Source organism: Homalodisca vitripennis, chromosome 1 (genome assembly GCF_021130785.1).
Source record: "Homalodisca vitripennis isolate AUS2020 chromosome 1, UT_GWSS_2.1, whole genome shotgun sequence".
NCBI classification, from domain to species: domain Eukaryota; kingdom Metazoa; phylum Arthropoda; class Insecta; order Hemiptera; family Cicadellidae; genus Homalodisca; species Homalodisca vitripennis.
In genome coordinates, this window is record NC_060207.1 from 247,918,388 (window position 1) to 247,935,194 (window position 16,807).

The following is a 16,807-nucleotide window of genomic DNA, read 5'->3' on the forward strand; positions in this document are numbered from 1 at the left end:
GACGTAGTATGGTGGAGCCCAATAAAATTTTGCATACGTCAGTAGGCATACATCAGGTACATGTAATTTAAATGTACATGGTGTTTAACCATTACTATTTAAATTCGATTGACCGGTATTTTACCTTACGATCATAATTTAGGATGCTTATTTGAACACATACGAGTATTTGACAAAAATGGTCAAATACAAAATAAATGAATCGTAAAAAGTGAGGGGTTTGTGGTGTAGTGGTAACACACTCGCCCGGCAAGTGAGAGGAACCCGGGTTCAAGAAGTCCCTGCAGAACGAGTACTAAAATTATTTTGCTCTCTCTCTCTCCCCCCCCCCTCTCTCTCTCTCTATATATATATATATATATATATATATATATATATATTAATTTAATAACTATAATTTACAAATTGTTAAAGTTAAATATTTGTTAATAACATTCAAACACTCATAACTTATTTCATATGTATAATTCACAGAATAGAAAATAATGTCATTATCCAAATAATAGCAGTTTTTCAATTTCAAAACCACATTTACATACATCTTTCCGAGTTAAAACTATCATTTCCTGATTACATCATCACTTGGGAATAAGGGTATAGCATATTCCACAGTTAAAAAGTATCTTAGAAAGAAAATTAAAGAATACGAGCCGGCCAGCTGGTGCTCTTGCTTATTCACTATTCAGATCCTACTTTAAATGAAGCACACTTACTTTTCCAAATGCTCAGATTCAAATAAAGGTTTTAAATGCAAATAAGAGCCAAGTTTAGCGAATCCCCCAAATTAGAAATGTCCGTTTATTTGCCTTTTACACAACACTGCTTCCTCTCAGTATTTACTTAGCCAACTTTCCCAATTGTGCTTGACATTGTGTACATATTGCCTAATAGGCCTACTGATTCTCCTTGTATCCTGTTAACGTATCTATGCCATGTTCCACCTTGTATCACTTGTATACTGCACAGATCTGGTGGAGTTCCACAGGGCAGCTGCCTCGGTCCTATTTTGTTTTCCATCTATACGTCTGATCTTGCCGACACGATAAGGTTTTGTTCCCTGCACTCATATGCTGACGATTGCCAGCTATTGCTTCCTTACCCATCCTCAGAAGCAAAAACGGCACTAACAAAAAATTAACAATGATTTGTCAAAAGTGCTAATGTGGTCGGAGAGAAATGGGTTGGAGTTAAACCCAGATAAATGTACAATTTTAAATCTGAGATTTAATAATGCCGGCCAATCTCTTCCCGGTGACGTCATGTTGAACAACTCGCCCCTGTCTCTCAGTGAAACTGTTAAGATTCTGGGTGTTAAAATAGACTCACAACTAGAGTTTACAAGTCATGTAAAATATATATATATCAGAAGGTCATTTGTAGATTGAGGATTATTTGCAGGCTGAGGTCGTTCCTGCCGGTGTCAGCTAAGCTCCAGATTGTCAAGTCATTGATATTACCTCTAATATATTATGCTCTCCCCGCATTTGGAAATAGTTTGACCAAAGAAAAATTATTAATTTTAAGTTAGAAAACAGAGCCATAAGATTTTTGTATGGTTTGAGGAAATATGACCATATCAGTTCTTATCGTAAATTGGCTCAAATTCCATCAATACAGGACGCTTGCAAAATTCAAACTGTGTCTCTTGTCCACAAGGTATTGACAACCAGTAGGCCAACATATTTAAAAAATAAATTAGTTGCCCGGTCAATAATCAGGGAGCGTAAGACGAGACAGGATGCCCTGCTGGCGGTGCCGCGCGTGCGCCGTGAAAGAGGGAAAAAGGGCTTTTCTCACTTCGGTCCCCAGCGGTACAGTAGGAGGAATTTAGCTGTGCTCGTGCAGCCCTAATACTACCCTTTCAAAAAACGAACGCTATCTGTGTGGCGGGTTGCGTTTTACGTGCTAGCCGCTGAGATGAAGGCGCAAGAATCTCTTATCGACTTTAAACTCACGATTTCGATTTGCCGATTATCATTCACACATACGTTATTTTCAAAAACACGTTAAACAACAATATAACAACTGAAAAACAAGGATAAGTCCTATTATTGTTATTATTTGGTATTCTCTTATTATTTAATTTACAATCACTTCAATAATATTTAATCAATTTAAATGCTAGAATATAATTTTCTAATAACAAATGTTATTTACAATGATTGTTTTTTTCATTGGAGTTCTTCAATTTCACTCAAGTTGTCCTCCTCTTCTGGGTCACTGTCATTGCTGTCTGTATCCGAACCAACTGATATAATAAGGGATTCTATAATATTGTCAATCTGGCGTTCTGTGGCTGCATAGTCCCTTTCGATTTTCTCTACGTGCTTGCACTTTACTGACCACCCTTCTGCGCCCATACTTGATATCTTGTCTTCGCATAGAGCTTTAGCTTGATACATAGTGAAAGATGTATTTCTAATAACCACATGATGTTGACTTCGGCCCAAATTAACTCAATGGGATTGAGGTCTGGCTGGTACGGCGGAAGTCGTAAGATGTCATGACCCTGTAGTTGAGCAGTTTCGTCCAAGGCGTACCGGACATGCCTTGGTTTATATAGCTGCACAAGTTTGTAGAGTTCAGGATAAAAGGATATCGTCGCAGAATGGTATTCCGTTTTTTGAAAGCCACAACTTCATATCTTGCTTCCTACTTTTTGAAGTAGGAGCTTTATCAATTTGTATGTTATGGTAGGGCGCGTTATCGACTACCAGTACTGAATTTGGTTCTAAATTCGGTAACACTTTTTCCTTTATCCACTTCATAAAAATGTCCCCATTCACATTGTCGTGGTAGTCTCCACTATGGTTGCTTGCTTTCAAACATGTAAAAGCATTGGGCAAGAACCCTTTCTCTCCATCCGCATGGATAATTATTAGTCTCTCGCCCTTGGAAATCGGCACGTGTAACCCTTCATTTGAGCCATTTGACCAAGTTTGGTTAGATACGTGAGACGATAGTATATAAGATTCGTCTAAATAAATTATGGGGCGTCCTTGCTCCCTGTGATTTTTCAACGCTCTCAAGTATGTTATCCTCTTCTCTCGGATTTCTGGCTTTTCAATTAATAATTTCCTATTGTTTGCCGTCCTTCTCCAAGTAAATTCCAGGTCCTTTAATACCCACCTAAAACTTTTCTCACAACCCTGGAAATATATTTTGTCCTTTAGCGCCTCCCTCAAAAGTTTTGCAGTCGGTATTCGATGTTCTTCAACATGGAAATTGTCAACTATTCTACGTCGTTGACGGATTTTGTTTGGTGTAGTAAAACTTGCCTCACACATGTTACTAACCTTCAACTTGTTAAGTTAACTGCTTATTTTAGTCACAACTCGCTCTGACACTCAGTTGCTGCAGCAGTTCTTTGGCGAGCCTTTGACAACGGAATTTTAAAAACAGTTTGATGGTCTGCCTCTTCCTTCATAAATGTATAAACATTACTCACAATTTCGCGAGCCTGACTATGAATAGGCTTTTGACTTTAACTCAACAGACATTATCGGTAAAAGCGAAGCACAAGCTACACTCAGCACTGTCACAAAACAGACTGATTGTGGCGAGTGCGATGATTTATTTGGGCCAATACGATTCCTGAAAGGAGGGTTTTAACCATGAGTCAAAGGAAATGTTTTCGGGACGCAGCGCATAATGCTACCCCGCCACCCCTCCCGCCCATCACCACACACTCCAGGTCACGCGCACAGCTAAAGTCCTCGAACTGTACAACGGCCTGCCGCCTGAAATGAAATATTTAAGTATAAGGGCGTTTTAAAGACAAATTAAAAAAAAAAATGTTAGCTTAAGGAATATTGTTAAGTTATTTTTATTGTTTGGTTGTATATTGTATGTTTTAGTTTATACATGACCTGAGTTATTTTGTAAAACAACATCAATGTTGAAAATCGCTCGTGAATAAAGGCCTTTTTATGTATTTATTTATTTATTATTTATCACTTTGCATACAACCAATGTCTCCACTGTGTACATATTGCCTAATAGGCCTACTGATTCTCCTTGTATCCTGTTAACGTATCTATACCATGTTCCACCTTGTATCACTTTGTATACAAACAATGTCTCCACTGTGTACATATTGCCTAATAGGCCTACTAATTCTCCTTGTATCCTGTTAACTTATCTATACCATGTTCCACCTTGTATCACTTTGTATACAAACAATGTCTCCACTGTGTACATATTGCCTAATAGGCCTACTAATTCTCCTTGTATCCTGTTAACTTATCTATACCATGTTCCACCTTGTATCACTTTGTATACAAACAATGTCTCCACTGTGTACATATTGCCTAATAGGCCTACTAATTCTCCTTGTATCCTGTTAACTTATCTATACCATGTTCCACCTTGTATCACTTTGTATACAAACAATGTCTCCACTGTGTACATATTGCCTAATAGGCCTACTAATTCTCCTTGTATCCTGTTAACGTATCTATACCATGTTCCACCTTGTATCACTTTGTATACAAACAATGTCTCCACTGTGTACATATTGCCTAATAGGCCTACTAATTCTCCTTGTATCCTGTTAACTTATCTATACCATGTTCCACCTTGTATCACTTTGTATACAAACAATGTCTCCACTGTGTACATATTGCCTAATAGGCCTACTAATTCTCCTTGTATCCTGTTAACGTATCTATACGCTTAAGGAAGATCGCTTAACTGGCTGCAACTTTGAATTGGCCTCTGTTACTTTTTCCGATTTATTTGTCTGTTTATATTAACTTGTGTACTTTTGTGTTTGCCTACTTGCATCTGCCAGATTCTGTGAGTGTTCGTCGTGGATGTGTTCCTCAATTCGTCCTGTGGTTTGGTTTTTATTCCGCATAAATTAACAACCCTAACCTCTGTAACGTCAATAACAACTGTAAAAACTGCCTTGATATTATAATAGCCACTACGTTAAATTTTTCTGCTGCCACTGCCTTCTAGATCAAATCTTTTTATTCTTCTATTCATTTGCCATATATTCCGCTTTATTACTATAACAACGCCCTTTTTCCTCCCCCGCTGGTGGATTGAGTAGCTGGCGGGTTTTGGATGTTGTTTTGGATATTGTTGTTCTTTTAACTTTCTATTGCAATTTGCATATCATCAATAGCTTTCATTGTTGTCTTCATCACTATCAACTCTTCGCCTTTTTTGAAGGGTTATTATTTGCTTTCTTGTTCTTTTTTCTAGGGGTGGATTTGTTTTGTTTTTGAATTTTTGAATCAGCTATCTCCACTGCTTGGGGTGCTATAATCTGTAATGGCAACACCGATAAAGTACTCTTGTGGCGTCTGTCTTCGAGAGGTTACGGAACGCCACATGTGGTAGATGGTTCCATAGGGACTGTGTTAAAATATCTAAGGCTGAATATGATCGTTTGGCGGCCCGACCAGAGTCTTAAGTGGTAATGTCTTAGGTCTGACTGTGAAGATGACAATAAGAAACCCATTAATATTCTTATATCACAAATAGCAGGTTTTGCCTCATTGCTATCCGAGCTCTCCACCAAGATGGACACCTTAATGGAACTTCCTACCAAGATTGATGCTCTTAACACTAAGTTAACTGCGTTTGAAGATAGAATCGCATGTACGGAAAAGCGCCTCGATGCTCTTGAGACTGCAAAGGCGTCACAGGTTTTAAAACCCGAGGACATCATTTCTGAGATGAATGATCGTTCCAGGCGAGCTTGCAATGTTATGGTCTATAACTTGACGGAATCTAGCAGCAGAGATACTGAGGCTAAAAAATCCCATGATGAAAGACTTACCGCTAAGCTTTTTGAAGCTACTTGCCCCGGACTTATCTCCTACAAATTCCCTACCGTTCGTCTTGGAAAGGCTGCTTCCAACAAGGCCCGGCCAGTGAAAGCCATGCTGAAAAGCCAGAGTGACGCCTTGGAAATACTTCGTAACTTTTCAAGTGAGCGCCTTATAACTGTTGATGGTATCCTTCAAGATGTAAAAGTATCCAGAGATCGAACACCCAATGAAACTAAACACTTGAATGCCCTAAGGGATCAGCTTAAAATCAGGCAGAGTAGTGGTGAGGCCGATATTACAATCAGATATGTCAATGGCATACCTACAATTGTTAAATCTAAGCCAAAAAACGCCTAATTTCCAACGGTCAAGACCAACTCTGCATGCTTTTCCAAAATGTTAATGGTCTAAGAACAAAGTTTTCACTACTTCGCCAATCTCTAAGCCATTCGATCTACGATATTGTAGTTTTAGTTGAAAACCAATCTCACACCCGATGTCAGTAATTCTGAACTTGGATTTGACAACTATACTGTATACAGGTGCGATAGATCATCTTTATCGAGTCTCAAAACTGGTGGTGGGGGCGTCTTGGTGGCAATCAGAAAGGATCTCGATTCTTGGGAGCTCCACCCGTCCAGTGGCTGTATTGAGTGTGTCTTCACAACCATTAAGCTCAATAACTCCTTTTTCTTCCTGGGCGGTGTGTATCTACCCCCCCAACCTGAACTCATCTCAGTACATTGAATTCTCCTCCCTACTTGAGGAACTCTTTGTTGCCAATCCTATCTTTAACATCAGGTTGGTGGTTGGGGACTTCAACCTACCAAATGTTGATTGGTCTAATCCCTCTTCTTGCCTCTTGGATCTATCTGCACAGACTGTATACGATGTTATGTCCTTCCTAAATCTCAACCAATATAACTACATCAGAAATGAGCGAGGTGTTCTTCTCGATTTGGACTTCTCTTCTGAAGCCTTACGCGTCCTAAATGCCTCTGACCCGCTCCTTGCAGCCGAATGCCATCATCCTGCTTTGGAAATGGAAATCTTCGTGCGCCCCAAAGAAGAACTGAATTATGGTGTCTTTACTCCCAATATAAGAAAATGTGACCTTAACTTCGTGTTTGAATGGGTGCAACGCCTAAATTACCCTCTACTTGATGTTACAGACTCTGTTGACCATAGGTTTTTTGAATTTTGCTCACAGTTAAGTTGCACTATTAGAAAAGCAAGCCCACCCAAATATATGGGAATCAAGCGCTTCCCTGTTTGGTTTTCTCCCGATCTCAAACAGATGATAATCAAAAAGAAGACTTTACATAGGCGCTTCAAACAGAGTCTTGATGATCGGACTTATCTTCAGTTCTGTGGTGCTCGTGCTACCTGCAAAAGACTGGCGAGAGAATGCTACTCGACATACATCCGCACTGTTGACTCGTCTATTCAGGGAAACATTCGTGCCTTCTGGAATCATATAAAATCTTCTAAGAGGGTACCGTCTCTTCCCTCTAAAATGCAGCTTGATGATGAATTTGCGGACAACCCGCAGGGTATCTGTGATTTTTTCGCCAAGTTCTTTTCCTCGGTCTACAGGTCCTCGTCACAAAATCCACCAGTGTACAACCTTGAAGCAACAACTTCTATATTTTCATGTCAATTCACCTGTGAAGAAGTGGAGGCTGAGTTGATGTCGCTCGACACAAACAAGGGTGCTGGCCCCGATGATATCTCTCCTATGATCCTGAGGCATTGCTGCGGTGTAATATCGCCTCATATCACAGTTTATTTCAACGCTCTTATGGCTACTGGCATCTTTCCTACTAATTTAAAGATTGGATATATAACACCTATTTTAAAGTCTGGATCTCCTTCTGATATTAAGAACTATCGCCCTATAATTATCCAGTCAACCTTGGACTAAGGGTCTTTGAATCGCTCGTCCTTCGAAGATTGATATTCAGCCTTAAGAATGATATAACATATTGAACAACTTGGTTTTGTCAATGGGGCGTTCGACCACTTCAAACCTCTTATCCTTTTCATAAATATTATTCCTCAATAGGTTTTCTAATCTCAAACCATGTTGATGCAATCTATCTGTTTTATCGAATGCATTTTGATCGAGTTATCACAACACCTTGTTGCTAAGCTCAGAGCTGTGGTGTCGGATGGGGCGCTCTTGAGTTGGCTGGGGATGTTCATCTACGGGGGACCGTTTTCTTCAGGTGCGGAGTGGCGGGTCACTATCCCATCCCTGTTCCAGGCTGTTTTGGGTACCTCAGTGGTTCCCTACTGGGGCCAGTGTTGTTCACAATCTGATTATGATATGGTTCAATGTGTGGGTTCAAATGTTCTACTTTTGCTGATTGACGCTAATATTTTCAAAGATATTTCATCTGTGGAGATTGGGTGTCCCTACAGGTGAGTATTGATGCTTGCAGAATGGGGCGAACGGTTAATGATATTGCGTCTGAACATTTCCAAGTGCTCTGATTGTGTCATTTCTAGTAGGATACTTCATATGATTTTTGATTATTACTCTTATTAAGGCAACCCGCTGGCCAACGTTGTTCTAAATTAAAGGTTATGGGTGGAATAACTTGCTTCGACCTTAGTTGGCATGAGCATATGCAATCACATTGCCTAAATAAGGCTTTTGCTGCACTCTATGTTGGTGTATTTGGTACAGTCTGGGTGTTTGGTGGCTGGCCGTGCGCGGATCAAGCCGCTTCGGCCTACGGGGGCGTCCCAGATCGTGTATTGCGGCGATCGGGGGGTTCACCGAGGTCAGGGGGAGGGGGCGGGGGGGGGGGAGGGGTCGGGGGGTGGGGGGGGCCGGGGGGGGGGGGGGGGGGGGAGGTCGGGGGGGGGGGCCGTAGGGGGGGGGGACAGGGGTAGAGGGGAGCGGGTGTGGGGGGGGGGGTTGGAACCGCGAGGTGTGGAGCTGGGGGGGGGGACCCTGTCTGTGCGGGTTGGGTAGTTTTTTGTGCGCGTGTTGGCTTGTTTGCCTTTTTTTTTGATATTTTTTCGTCGCGTTTTACTGGATTGAGTTTTTGGTTCTTTTTTGCAGCATCTATTTCTTTTTTTCTTTTGTTTCTTGTGTCTTTTGTTTTGGGCTTTGTTGATTTGTTCCTTTTGGTTATGGTTGTTTTGTCGTATTCATTTTTTTTTTGTTGTCTGTTTTGTTGTCGCTTTATGTTTGGTTTGTTCTTTGTTGTTTTGGTCTTTTTTGCTGGTTTGTTTAGGGTTTTACTTTTTGGTGTGTTTTGTTTTTTATTTTTTATCTTGACTGTTGTGTTTTTTTTTTTGGTGTTTTTTTTATTCCTCTTTTTTTGCTCAAATGTCAAGGTCTTTCCTATCTTTGTTGGTTGGCTTCCTTTTTTTCGGGCTTGTATGACTTTCTGTTTTTGTCCCTATTTTTTGGTAGCGTTTTTGCCTTGTTTGTTGGTCACATGATGAGCTTGAGAACATACAAGAACCGCTTCATTTCGTTTTGATTGGGCTGGGATGGCTTTGAGTACCTGTAAGTGTGCCGATTGATGACCTTCGAGTTTCAGTTTTAACTTGGAACCTTCCATTCAAGACGTATAGTTCATGATCTGTTTTCTTGAGAAGTTGTTCTTCTCTGTCATTGATGCACCTGATCTGCTCGATTGCTGGGACTTCGGGCATCACGTCTTCTTAAGTCACCCCCAGCTGTTTGCAAGGCGGCTCTACACACACGTTACATGTTCTCCACGTGCTTTTCCAGTCTATCAACGCATGGCAAAACAACCCTCCCCAGACATTGGGACTTCTTTGGTATGAGCTGTGATGCCTTACAAGAGAGAGTTGAGACTAGCCCTGTCATGCTTGCATATAGTCTGATAAACTTCCCCCCATTATTATTGTTGTGTTGCTCTGTTATTGTTTCTGGTTGTTTTTTGTTACACATTATTTAGTAATTACGACTATGCCTCTTTGGTTATATATTTTACATTTTATTGCTTGCATTTGTGTTTTTAATAGTTTTTTTCTCTGTTGGTACCTATTTTATATTTTACTTTGTTTATTTACTTTAAAGTATTTTCCCCAATGTTGGTTTCTTTTATATAGTTTATTTGGCAATGTTATTATTTATCTCTTTATTTATTTCATATGTCACTTCCTTAGACAGTAATGTGCTTGCATTTAAGTTATATTTGCATTTAAATTAAATATTTGTATTTTTTCAGTTTTTTATTTACCACTATCACGTCATTAATGTTAATATTTTTTTAACTCTTGTTATTCATTTAAGTTTATCTTTCATTGTTGTTGATAATTGTAGTAGTGTTATTTGCATTTTTATTATTTGTCTGGTTTGTTTCTCCATATTGTTATCACACCTTTACAGTAGTGTATTAAGTTAATTTTATCATAATTTATTTATTTAATTCACTATTTTTAATATAATTCTATACTTTCTGTATTACATTATTTATACGTTAATTAGGCCTAGATCTGATTTAGAGTCAGTTGCATGTTTTGGTTTGCCCTTTTGTTTAAGTATGTTTTAATCATCTATTATAAGTTTAATTGGTTTTTGACCGATGGGAAGGAAATAAATAAATAAATATTACATGTTCGCCTTAAATCATTTTGTATACAACAATGATCTCCACTGTGTACATATAACTAATAGGCTACTGAATCTCCCTTGTTTATCCTTGGTTAACTTATTTATCACATGGTTCCACCTTTGTATCACTTTGTATACAATACAATGTATCCTCTGTGTACTTTTTGCCTAATAGGCCTACTACTTCTCCTTGTTATCCTGTTACGTAATCTATACCATGTATCCACCTTGTATCACTTTGTATAAAAAACATGTCCTCCACTGTGTACATATTGCCTAAAAGGCCTACCTATAATTCTCCTTGTTATCCTGTTTAAGTATCTATACCATGTTCCACCTGTATTCACTTTGTATACAAACTATGTGCTCACTGTGTTAATATTGCCTAATAGGCCTACTGATTCTCCTGTATCCTGTTAACGTATCTATACCATGTTCACATTGGTATCACTTTTGCATTACAACCGAGTCTCCCACTGTGTAGTTATTGCCTAATTGCGCTACTGATTCTCCTTGTATCCTGTTAACGTATTATACCATGTTTACCTTGTATCACTTTGTATACAAACAATGTCTCCACTGTGTACATATCGCTCTATAGCCTACTTATTCTCCGTGTCTCTCGTTAACGTATCTATACATGTTCCACCTTGTATCACTTTGCATAAAACCAATGTCTCCACTGTGGTACATATTGCCTAACTGGCCTTCTGAATCTCCTTGTTCTGTGTAAACGTATCTATACCATGTTCCACATTGTATCACTTTGCATACAACCTATGTCGTCCACTGTGTAAATTATTGCCTAATACTGGGCCTTCGGTATCTCCCTTGTGGATCCTGTTTAACGTACCTAATCATGTTCCCACCTGTGTATTAGTTTACCTTTGATACAACCATATGTCTCCAATGGTGTAACTATAATTGCCGATAAAGCCCTTCTGAATCTCCTTGGTGCCTGTTTACGTATTCTATTCCATGTTCCACCTTGTTCTCTTTGATACAACAATGTCTACCAATGGGTACATTATTGCCTAACAGGCCTTCTGAATCTCCATTGTATCCTGTTAACGTATCCTATTCCATGTTCCACATTGTATCACTTTGCATACAACCAATGTCTCCACTGTGTACATATTGCCTAATAGGCCTTCTGAATCTCCTTGTATCCTGTTAACGTATCTATACCATGTTCCACCTTGTATCACTTTGCATACAACCAATGTCTCCACTATGTAGATATTGCCTAATAGGCCTACTGATCTCCTTGTATCCTGTTAACATATTTATACAATGTTCCACCTTGTATCACTTTGTATACAAACAATGTCTCCATGTGTACATATTGCCTAATAGGCCTACTAATTCTCCTTGTATCCTGTTAACTTATCTATACCATGTTCCACCTTGTATCACTTTGTATACAAACAATGTCTCCACTGTGTACATATTGCCTAATAGGCCTACTAATTCTCCTTGTATCCTGTTAACTTATCTATACCATGTTCCACCTTGTATCACTTTGTATAAAAAACACAATGTCTCCACTGTGTACATATTGCCTAATAGGCCTACTGATTCTCCTTGTATCCTGTTAACGTATCTATACCATGTTCCACCTTGTATCACTTTGTATACAAACAATGTCTCCACTGTGTACATATCGCCTAATAGGCCTACTAATTCTCCTTGTATCCTGTTAAAGTATCTATACCATAATCCACCTTGTATCTCTTTGTATACAAACAATGTCTCCACTGTGTACATATCGCCTAATAGGCCTACTAATTCTCCTTGTATCCTGTTAACGTATCTATAACATGTTCCACCTTGTATCACTTTGTATACAAAACAATGTCTCCACTGTGTACATATCGCCTAATAGGCCTACTAATTCTCCTTGTATCCTGTTAACGTATCTATACCATGTTCCACCTTGTATCACTTTGTATACAAACAATGTCTCCACTGTGTACATATTGCCTAATTAGGCCTACTAATTCTCCTTGTATCCTGTTAACGTATCTATACCATGTTCCGCCTTAAATCACTTTGTATACAAACAATGTCTCCACTGTGTACATATTGCCTAATATGCCTACTGATTCTCCTTGTATCCTGTTAACATATTTTATACCATGTTCCACCTTGTATCACTTTGTATACAAACAATGTCTCCACTGTGTACATATTGCCTAATAGGCCTACTAATTCTCCTTGTATCCTGTTAACGTATCTATACCATGTTCCGCCTTAAATCACTTTGTATACAAACAATGTCTCCACTGTGTACATATTGCCTAATAGGCCTACTGATTTCTCCTTGTATCCTGTTAACATATTTATACCATGTTCCACCTTGTATCACTTTGTATACAACCAATGTCTCCACTGTGTACATATTGCCTAATAGGCCTACTGATCTCCTTGTATTTGTTAACATATTTATACCATGTTCCACCTTGTATCTAATATATATACAACCGCATGTGTAACTGACTGACTGACTGACTCACGTTATACTAATTCTAACCTACTTCCAGATGAGTTAGAGACTTGAAATTTGGTACACAGATAGCTTTCCACGTGTAACCACCAGGAAAATCCCGAAAAGTGAGAATTTTTCATTTTCAACCCCTCAAAAAAAATTCCCAAAAAAATCGCGCATTCTTCACCCCTGCAGGCATTTTTTGTAAGCCCGATAGCGGGCGAACCGTTGGAGCTAGCTCGGATCTGACGGAAAATTCATAGTCAGGAATGAAGTGAACTACAAAAAAGGTCTAATGACTTTTTGCTCTATCTTCCATGGTTTTTAAGCGACAAAAACGCTCGAACATTTGAAATTCCAGAGATTTTTTCGATAAAAATAATGTTTCAAGCCCGATTAGCGGCCGAACGTTGGTCGTAGCTCAAATCTGATTGACCATCAAATTAGCAAATTGCGCGATCTACAGAAAAGGTCCAGTAATCTTTTTGCCCTATCTCGATTGGTTTGGCCGAAAAAAAACGTGATTATGTACAATTTTGTTGTAACTTTTACGCGAAACTTTTGTTTTTGGGGTCGATAGCGGCGAAACCATTGGTCGGAGGTCAAAATAAGACTAACGTTTTATTTAGGAAATAAGATGACCTACAAAAAGGTCCAGTGACTTCTTACTACATTTCCCTTAGTTTGACCGCAAAACGCGATTAAGTGAAAATATTGGACATTTTCGCCTAAAAAATTTACATTCCGGGCTTGATATCGGCTAAACGGTTGGTCGTAACTCAAAACAAATTTTAAACGGGATTTAGGAAATCACGTGATCTACAGAAAAGGTTCAGTGACTTCGGGAGAGTTGGCTGAGCGTTAGCTAAGCGTCAATAGTAGATAGGGACAGAGGAATATTTATTATGTTCACAGACACAATACCCTCTAAAAAAGGCCCAAGTGTGTCATTAACCCCCGGTAATATTAACCCCCCCCCCCGGGGATTTCCTGGTATGACCTGATAACCTCTGTACATTCAACCCCCTGATGTGTTAACCCCCCCTGGTAACATTAAACCCCCCCAGGGAATTTCCTGCCATGACCTCATGTCCGAATTTTACCCCAGTCACCAAATCTCTTAAACCCCCCCCCCCTAGGAAGATCCTGGTATGACCATATAACCCCCTGGAGACTTATCCCCCGGTAACGTTAACCCCCCCTGGGAATCTAATATACTATACAGCCGCATGTGAAACCACTCACTCACTGATGGATGTATACAAATTCTAACCTACTTCTAGAAGTGCTAGAAATTTGGCACGCAGGTACCTTTTGCCGTATAACCAACAGGAAAAGTCTGAAAACCGGGAATTTTTAATTTTAAATCCCTCAAAAAAAATTTCGCAAAAAAAAAAACGCGCATTTTTCACCCCTGCAGGCATTTTTTGTGAGCCCGATAGCGGGCGAACCGTTCGAGCTAGCTCGGATCTGACGGGAAAATTCCATAGTCAGGAATGAAAGTGAACTACAAAAAAAGGTCCAGTGACTTTTGCTCTATCTTCCATGGTTAAGCGACAAAACGCTCGAATATTTGACATTCCAGAGATTTTTTCGATAAAAATAATGTTTCGAGCCCGATAGCGGACCGAACGGTAGGTCGTAGCTCAAATCTGATTGACCCATCAAATTAGCAAATCGCGCGATCTACAAAAAAGGTTCAGTAACTTTTTTCTCTATCTCCATCGGTTAAGCGACAAATCGCCCTCAAAGTGAAATATCTGATTCACAGTGTCGTAAATAGAGCCTGGCGAGCTCTGTACGGTACGTAACAACGTACCTTACGCCGTGTCAAACACCGTTTCAATAATTATATTGTTTATCTGGTTATTCTTTTCTGAGTTTTAGAGTGTGATAGGTTTTGAGCGATTCATAATAACCCAAAATATTTTCTCAGCACTTCTTTTAAATAAAGTGATCTGCAAAAGACGGGTAGTAGATAGGGACAGAGTACATTTCTTACCGTGTATGTTCACAACTTGAATCCATTCTTTACTATGCAGACTTTTTCGTAATTAAGTAATACTGGCCGAACTAGTGGTTATTGGTAATGTAATATCTTAGGGCAGAACGTTCAAAGTAAATTATATTTAGTTACAAAAAATTTAAGTCACTTTTTTATCCTATCTCCATTGGTTAAGCAACAAAACGCCCTAATAGTGAAGTTTTTTGGTTAACAGTGGGTAGAAGATAGAACTTGACGAGCTCTGTACGGCACGTAACAAACGTACCTTATGCCATATCTAACACTGTTGCAATAATTATATTTTGTTTTTACTAACTCTTTGGAGAAATCTTCCTTTGTCTTCAAGAAGACTACGAATAGATATACAAACTTTTATCTCCCTTTGTTTGTACAGTTGTTACGTTTTTTACAACCACATATACTTGATTACTGTAGAAACAATGTCTTTTAGTTGTGTTGCTAAGGGCTCTTTTCATCAAGGGAATGAGGCAGATATTTCCGACGAGCAAAAACTCGCAGTGCACTGCGATTTCTGCTTGTGCCCTTGCCTGGAAAACTCTTAGATTGGAATTTTTCTACTGCGGCCATCGATACGATTCTCATCACTGGTGATCTTCTTTATAGAACATTGCGGGATGAGAATCGTATGGGTGGAAGCCGGTATTTGTGTGCAGATGAACTTCCTACCGATTTTCTCATCCATGAACAGTCCGTTTGCCGTTGCAGAAAATTCATCTGTTCATGATGCCCTATATCCCCTTTCTCGAGCAGATATGGACGACTGCGTTATGTCTTTGTCCAATGTTTTGCAATGTTTGATGGCCGAGGATTTTGAAAAAAATTGGGTTTCTCTTCACTGGAAGGTCGTAGCTCAAATCTGATTGACCCATCAAATTAGCAAATTGCGCGATCTACAGAAAAGGTCCAGTGACCTTTTGCCCTATCTCCATTTGTTTGGCCGAAAAAAACGTGATTATGTGCAATTTTTTGTAATATTTACGTGAAAAGTTTGTTTTTGAGGTCGATAGCGGCGAAAACCATTGGTCGGAGGTCAAAATCAATCAAAAGTAAGATTTAGGAAATAATGTGATCTACAAAAAAGGTCTAGTGACATTTTACTCTATCTCCATTTGTTTGTCCGCAAAACGCTATTAAGTGAAATTATTTGGATATTTTCGCCTACAAATTTACATTCCGGGCTTGATAATGGCTAAACGGTTTGGTCGTAGCTCAAAACAAATCTTCAACAGGAATTAGGAAATGACGTGATCTACAAAAAAGGTTCAGTAACATTTTGCCTATCCTCAATGGTTTGGCCGCATTAAACGCGTTTTAAAGTTTTGATTTTTTGAGTTTTACGTGAGATTTTGTTTTCTGGGCTCTATTTCAGACAAAATCTTAGTTCTAGCCCAGATTAAAAATTTGATTTTAATACAAAGTAATGCGATCTACACAAAAGGTCTAGTGACCTTTTACTCTATCTTCCATGATTAAGCGTAAAACGTGATTATATTGAAAATTTTACTTATAAAAACTTACTTTTTCGTGCTCGATAGTGTGGCCCAACCGTTGGCCCTCAGCTTAAATGTAAAAACTTTTTGTAAGTAGCTATTGATAGGATCTACTAAAACGGCCCAGCAGCTTTCTATCGTTTATCTTTCCGTAAGAGCCTGATAAATGCTCAAATGGCTAATTCTTTGTCGTCACTTTTAGGTGTTTTAAATTTTGCAACTATAATTAGTGCGATTCATGCTGGTTCCAGATTGACCTTGTATTACTACGTTAACGAGTGACTAAAACCCCCCTCCACATCGGGAGTTGGCTGAGCGTTTAGTGAAGCTTCAATAGTAGATAGGGACAGAGATTGTGTTTTGTTTAATTTTATGAACTATTAGTTCATTGTCAAAAACTCTGGCGTGGAATGATAA

The 16,807-nt window shown here is 39.0% G+C and overlaps 1 protein-coding gene across 1 annotated transcript; it reads left to right on the plus strand.

Annotated features, from left to right (window-relative positions):
• The first annotated feature begins 6,279 nt into the window (after positions 1 to 6,279).
• Positions 6,280 to 7,707, plus strand: LOC124355465. Its single transcript, XM_046806616.1, has one exon. The coding sequence runs from the start codon at positions 6,280 to 6,282 to the stop codon at positions 7,705 to 7,707; it is 1,428 nt and encodes a 475-aa protein (XP_046662572.1).
• Positions 7,708 to 16,807: the final 9,100 nt, after the last annotated feature.

Excerpts from the sequence above, each read along its gene's own strand:
- LOC124355465 (XM_046806616.1), top strand. The coding sequence starts at position 6,280 with ATGTCAGTAATTCTGAACTTGGATTTGACAACTATACTGTATACAGGT.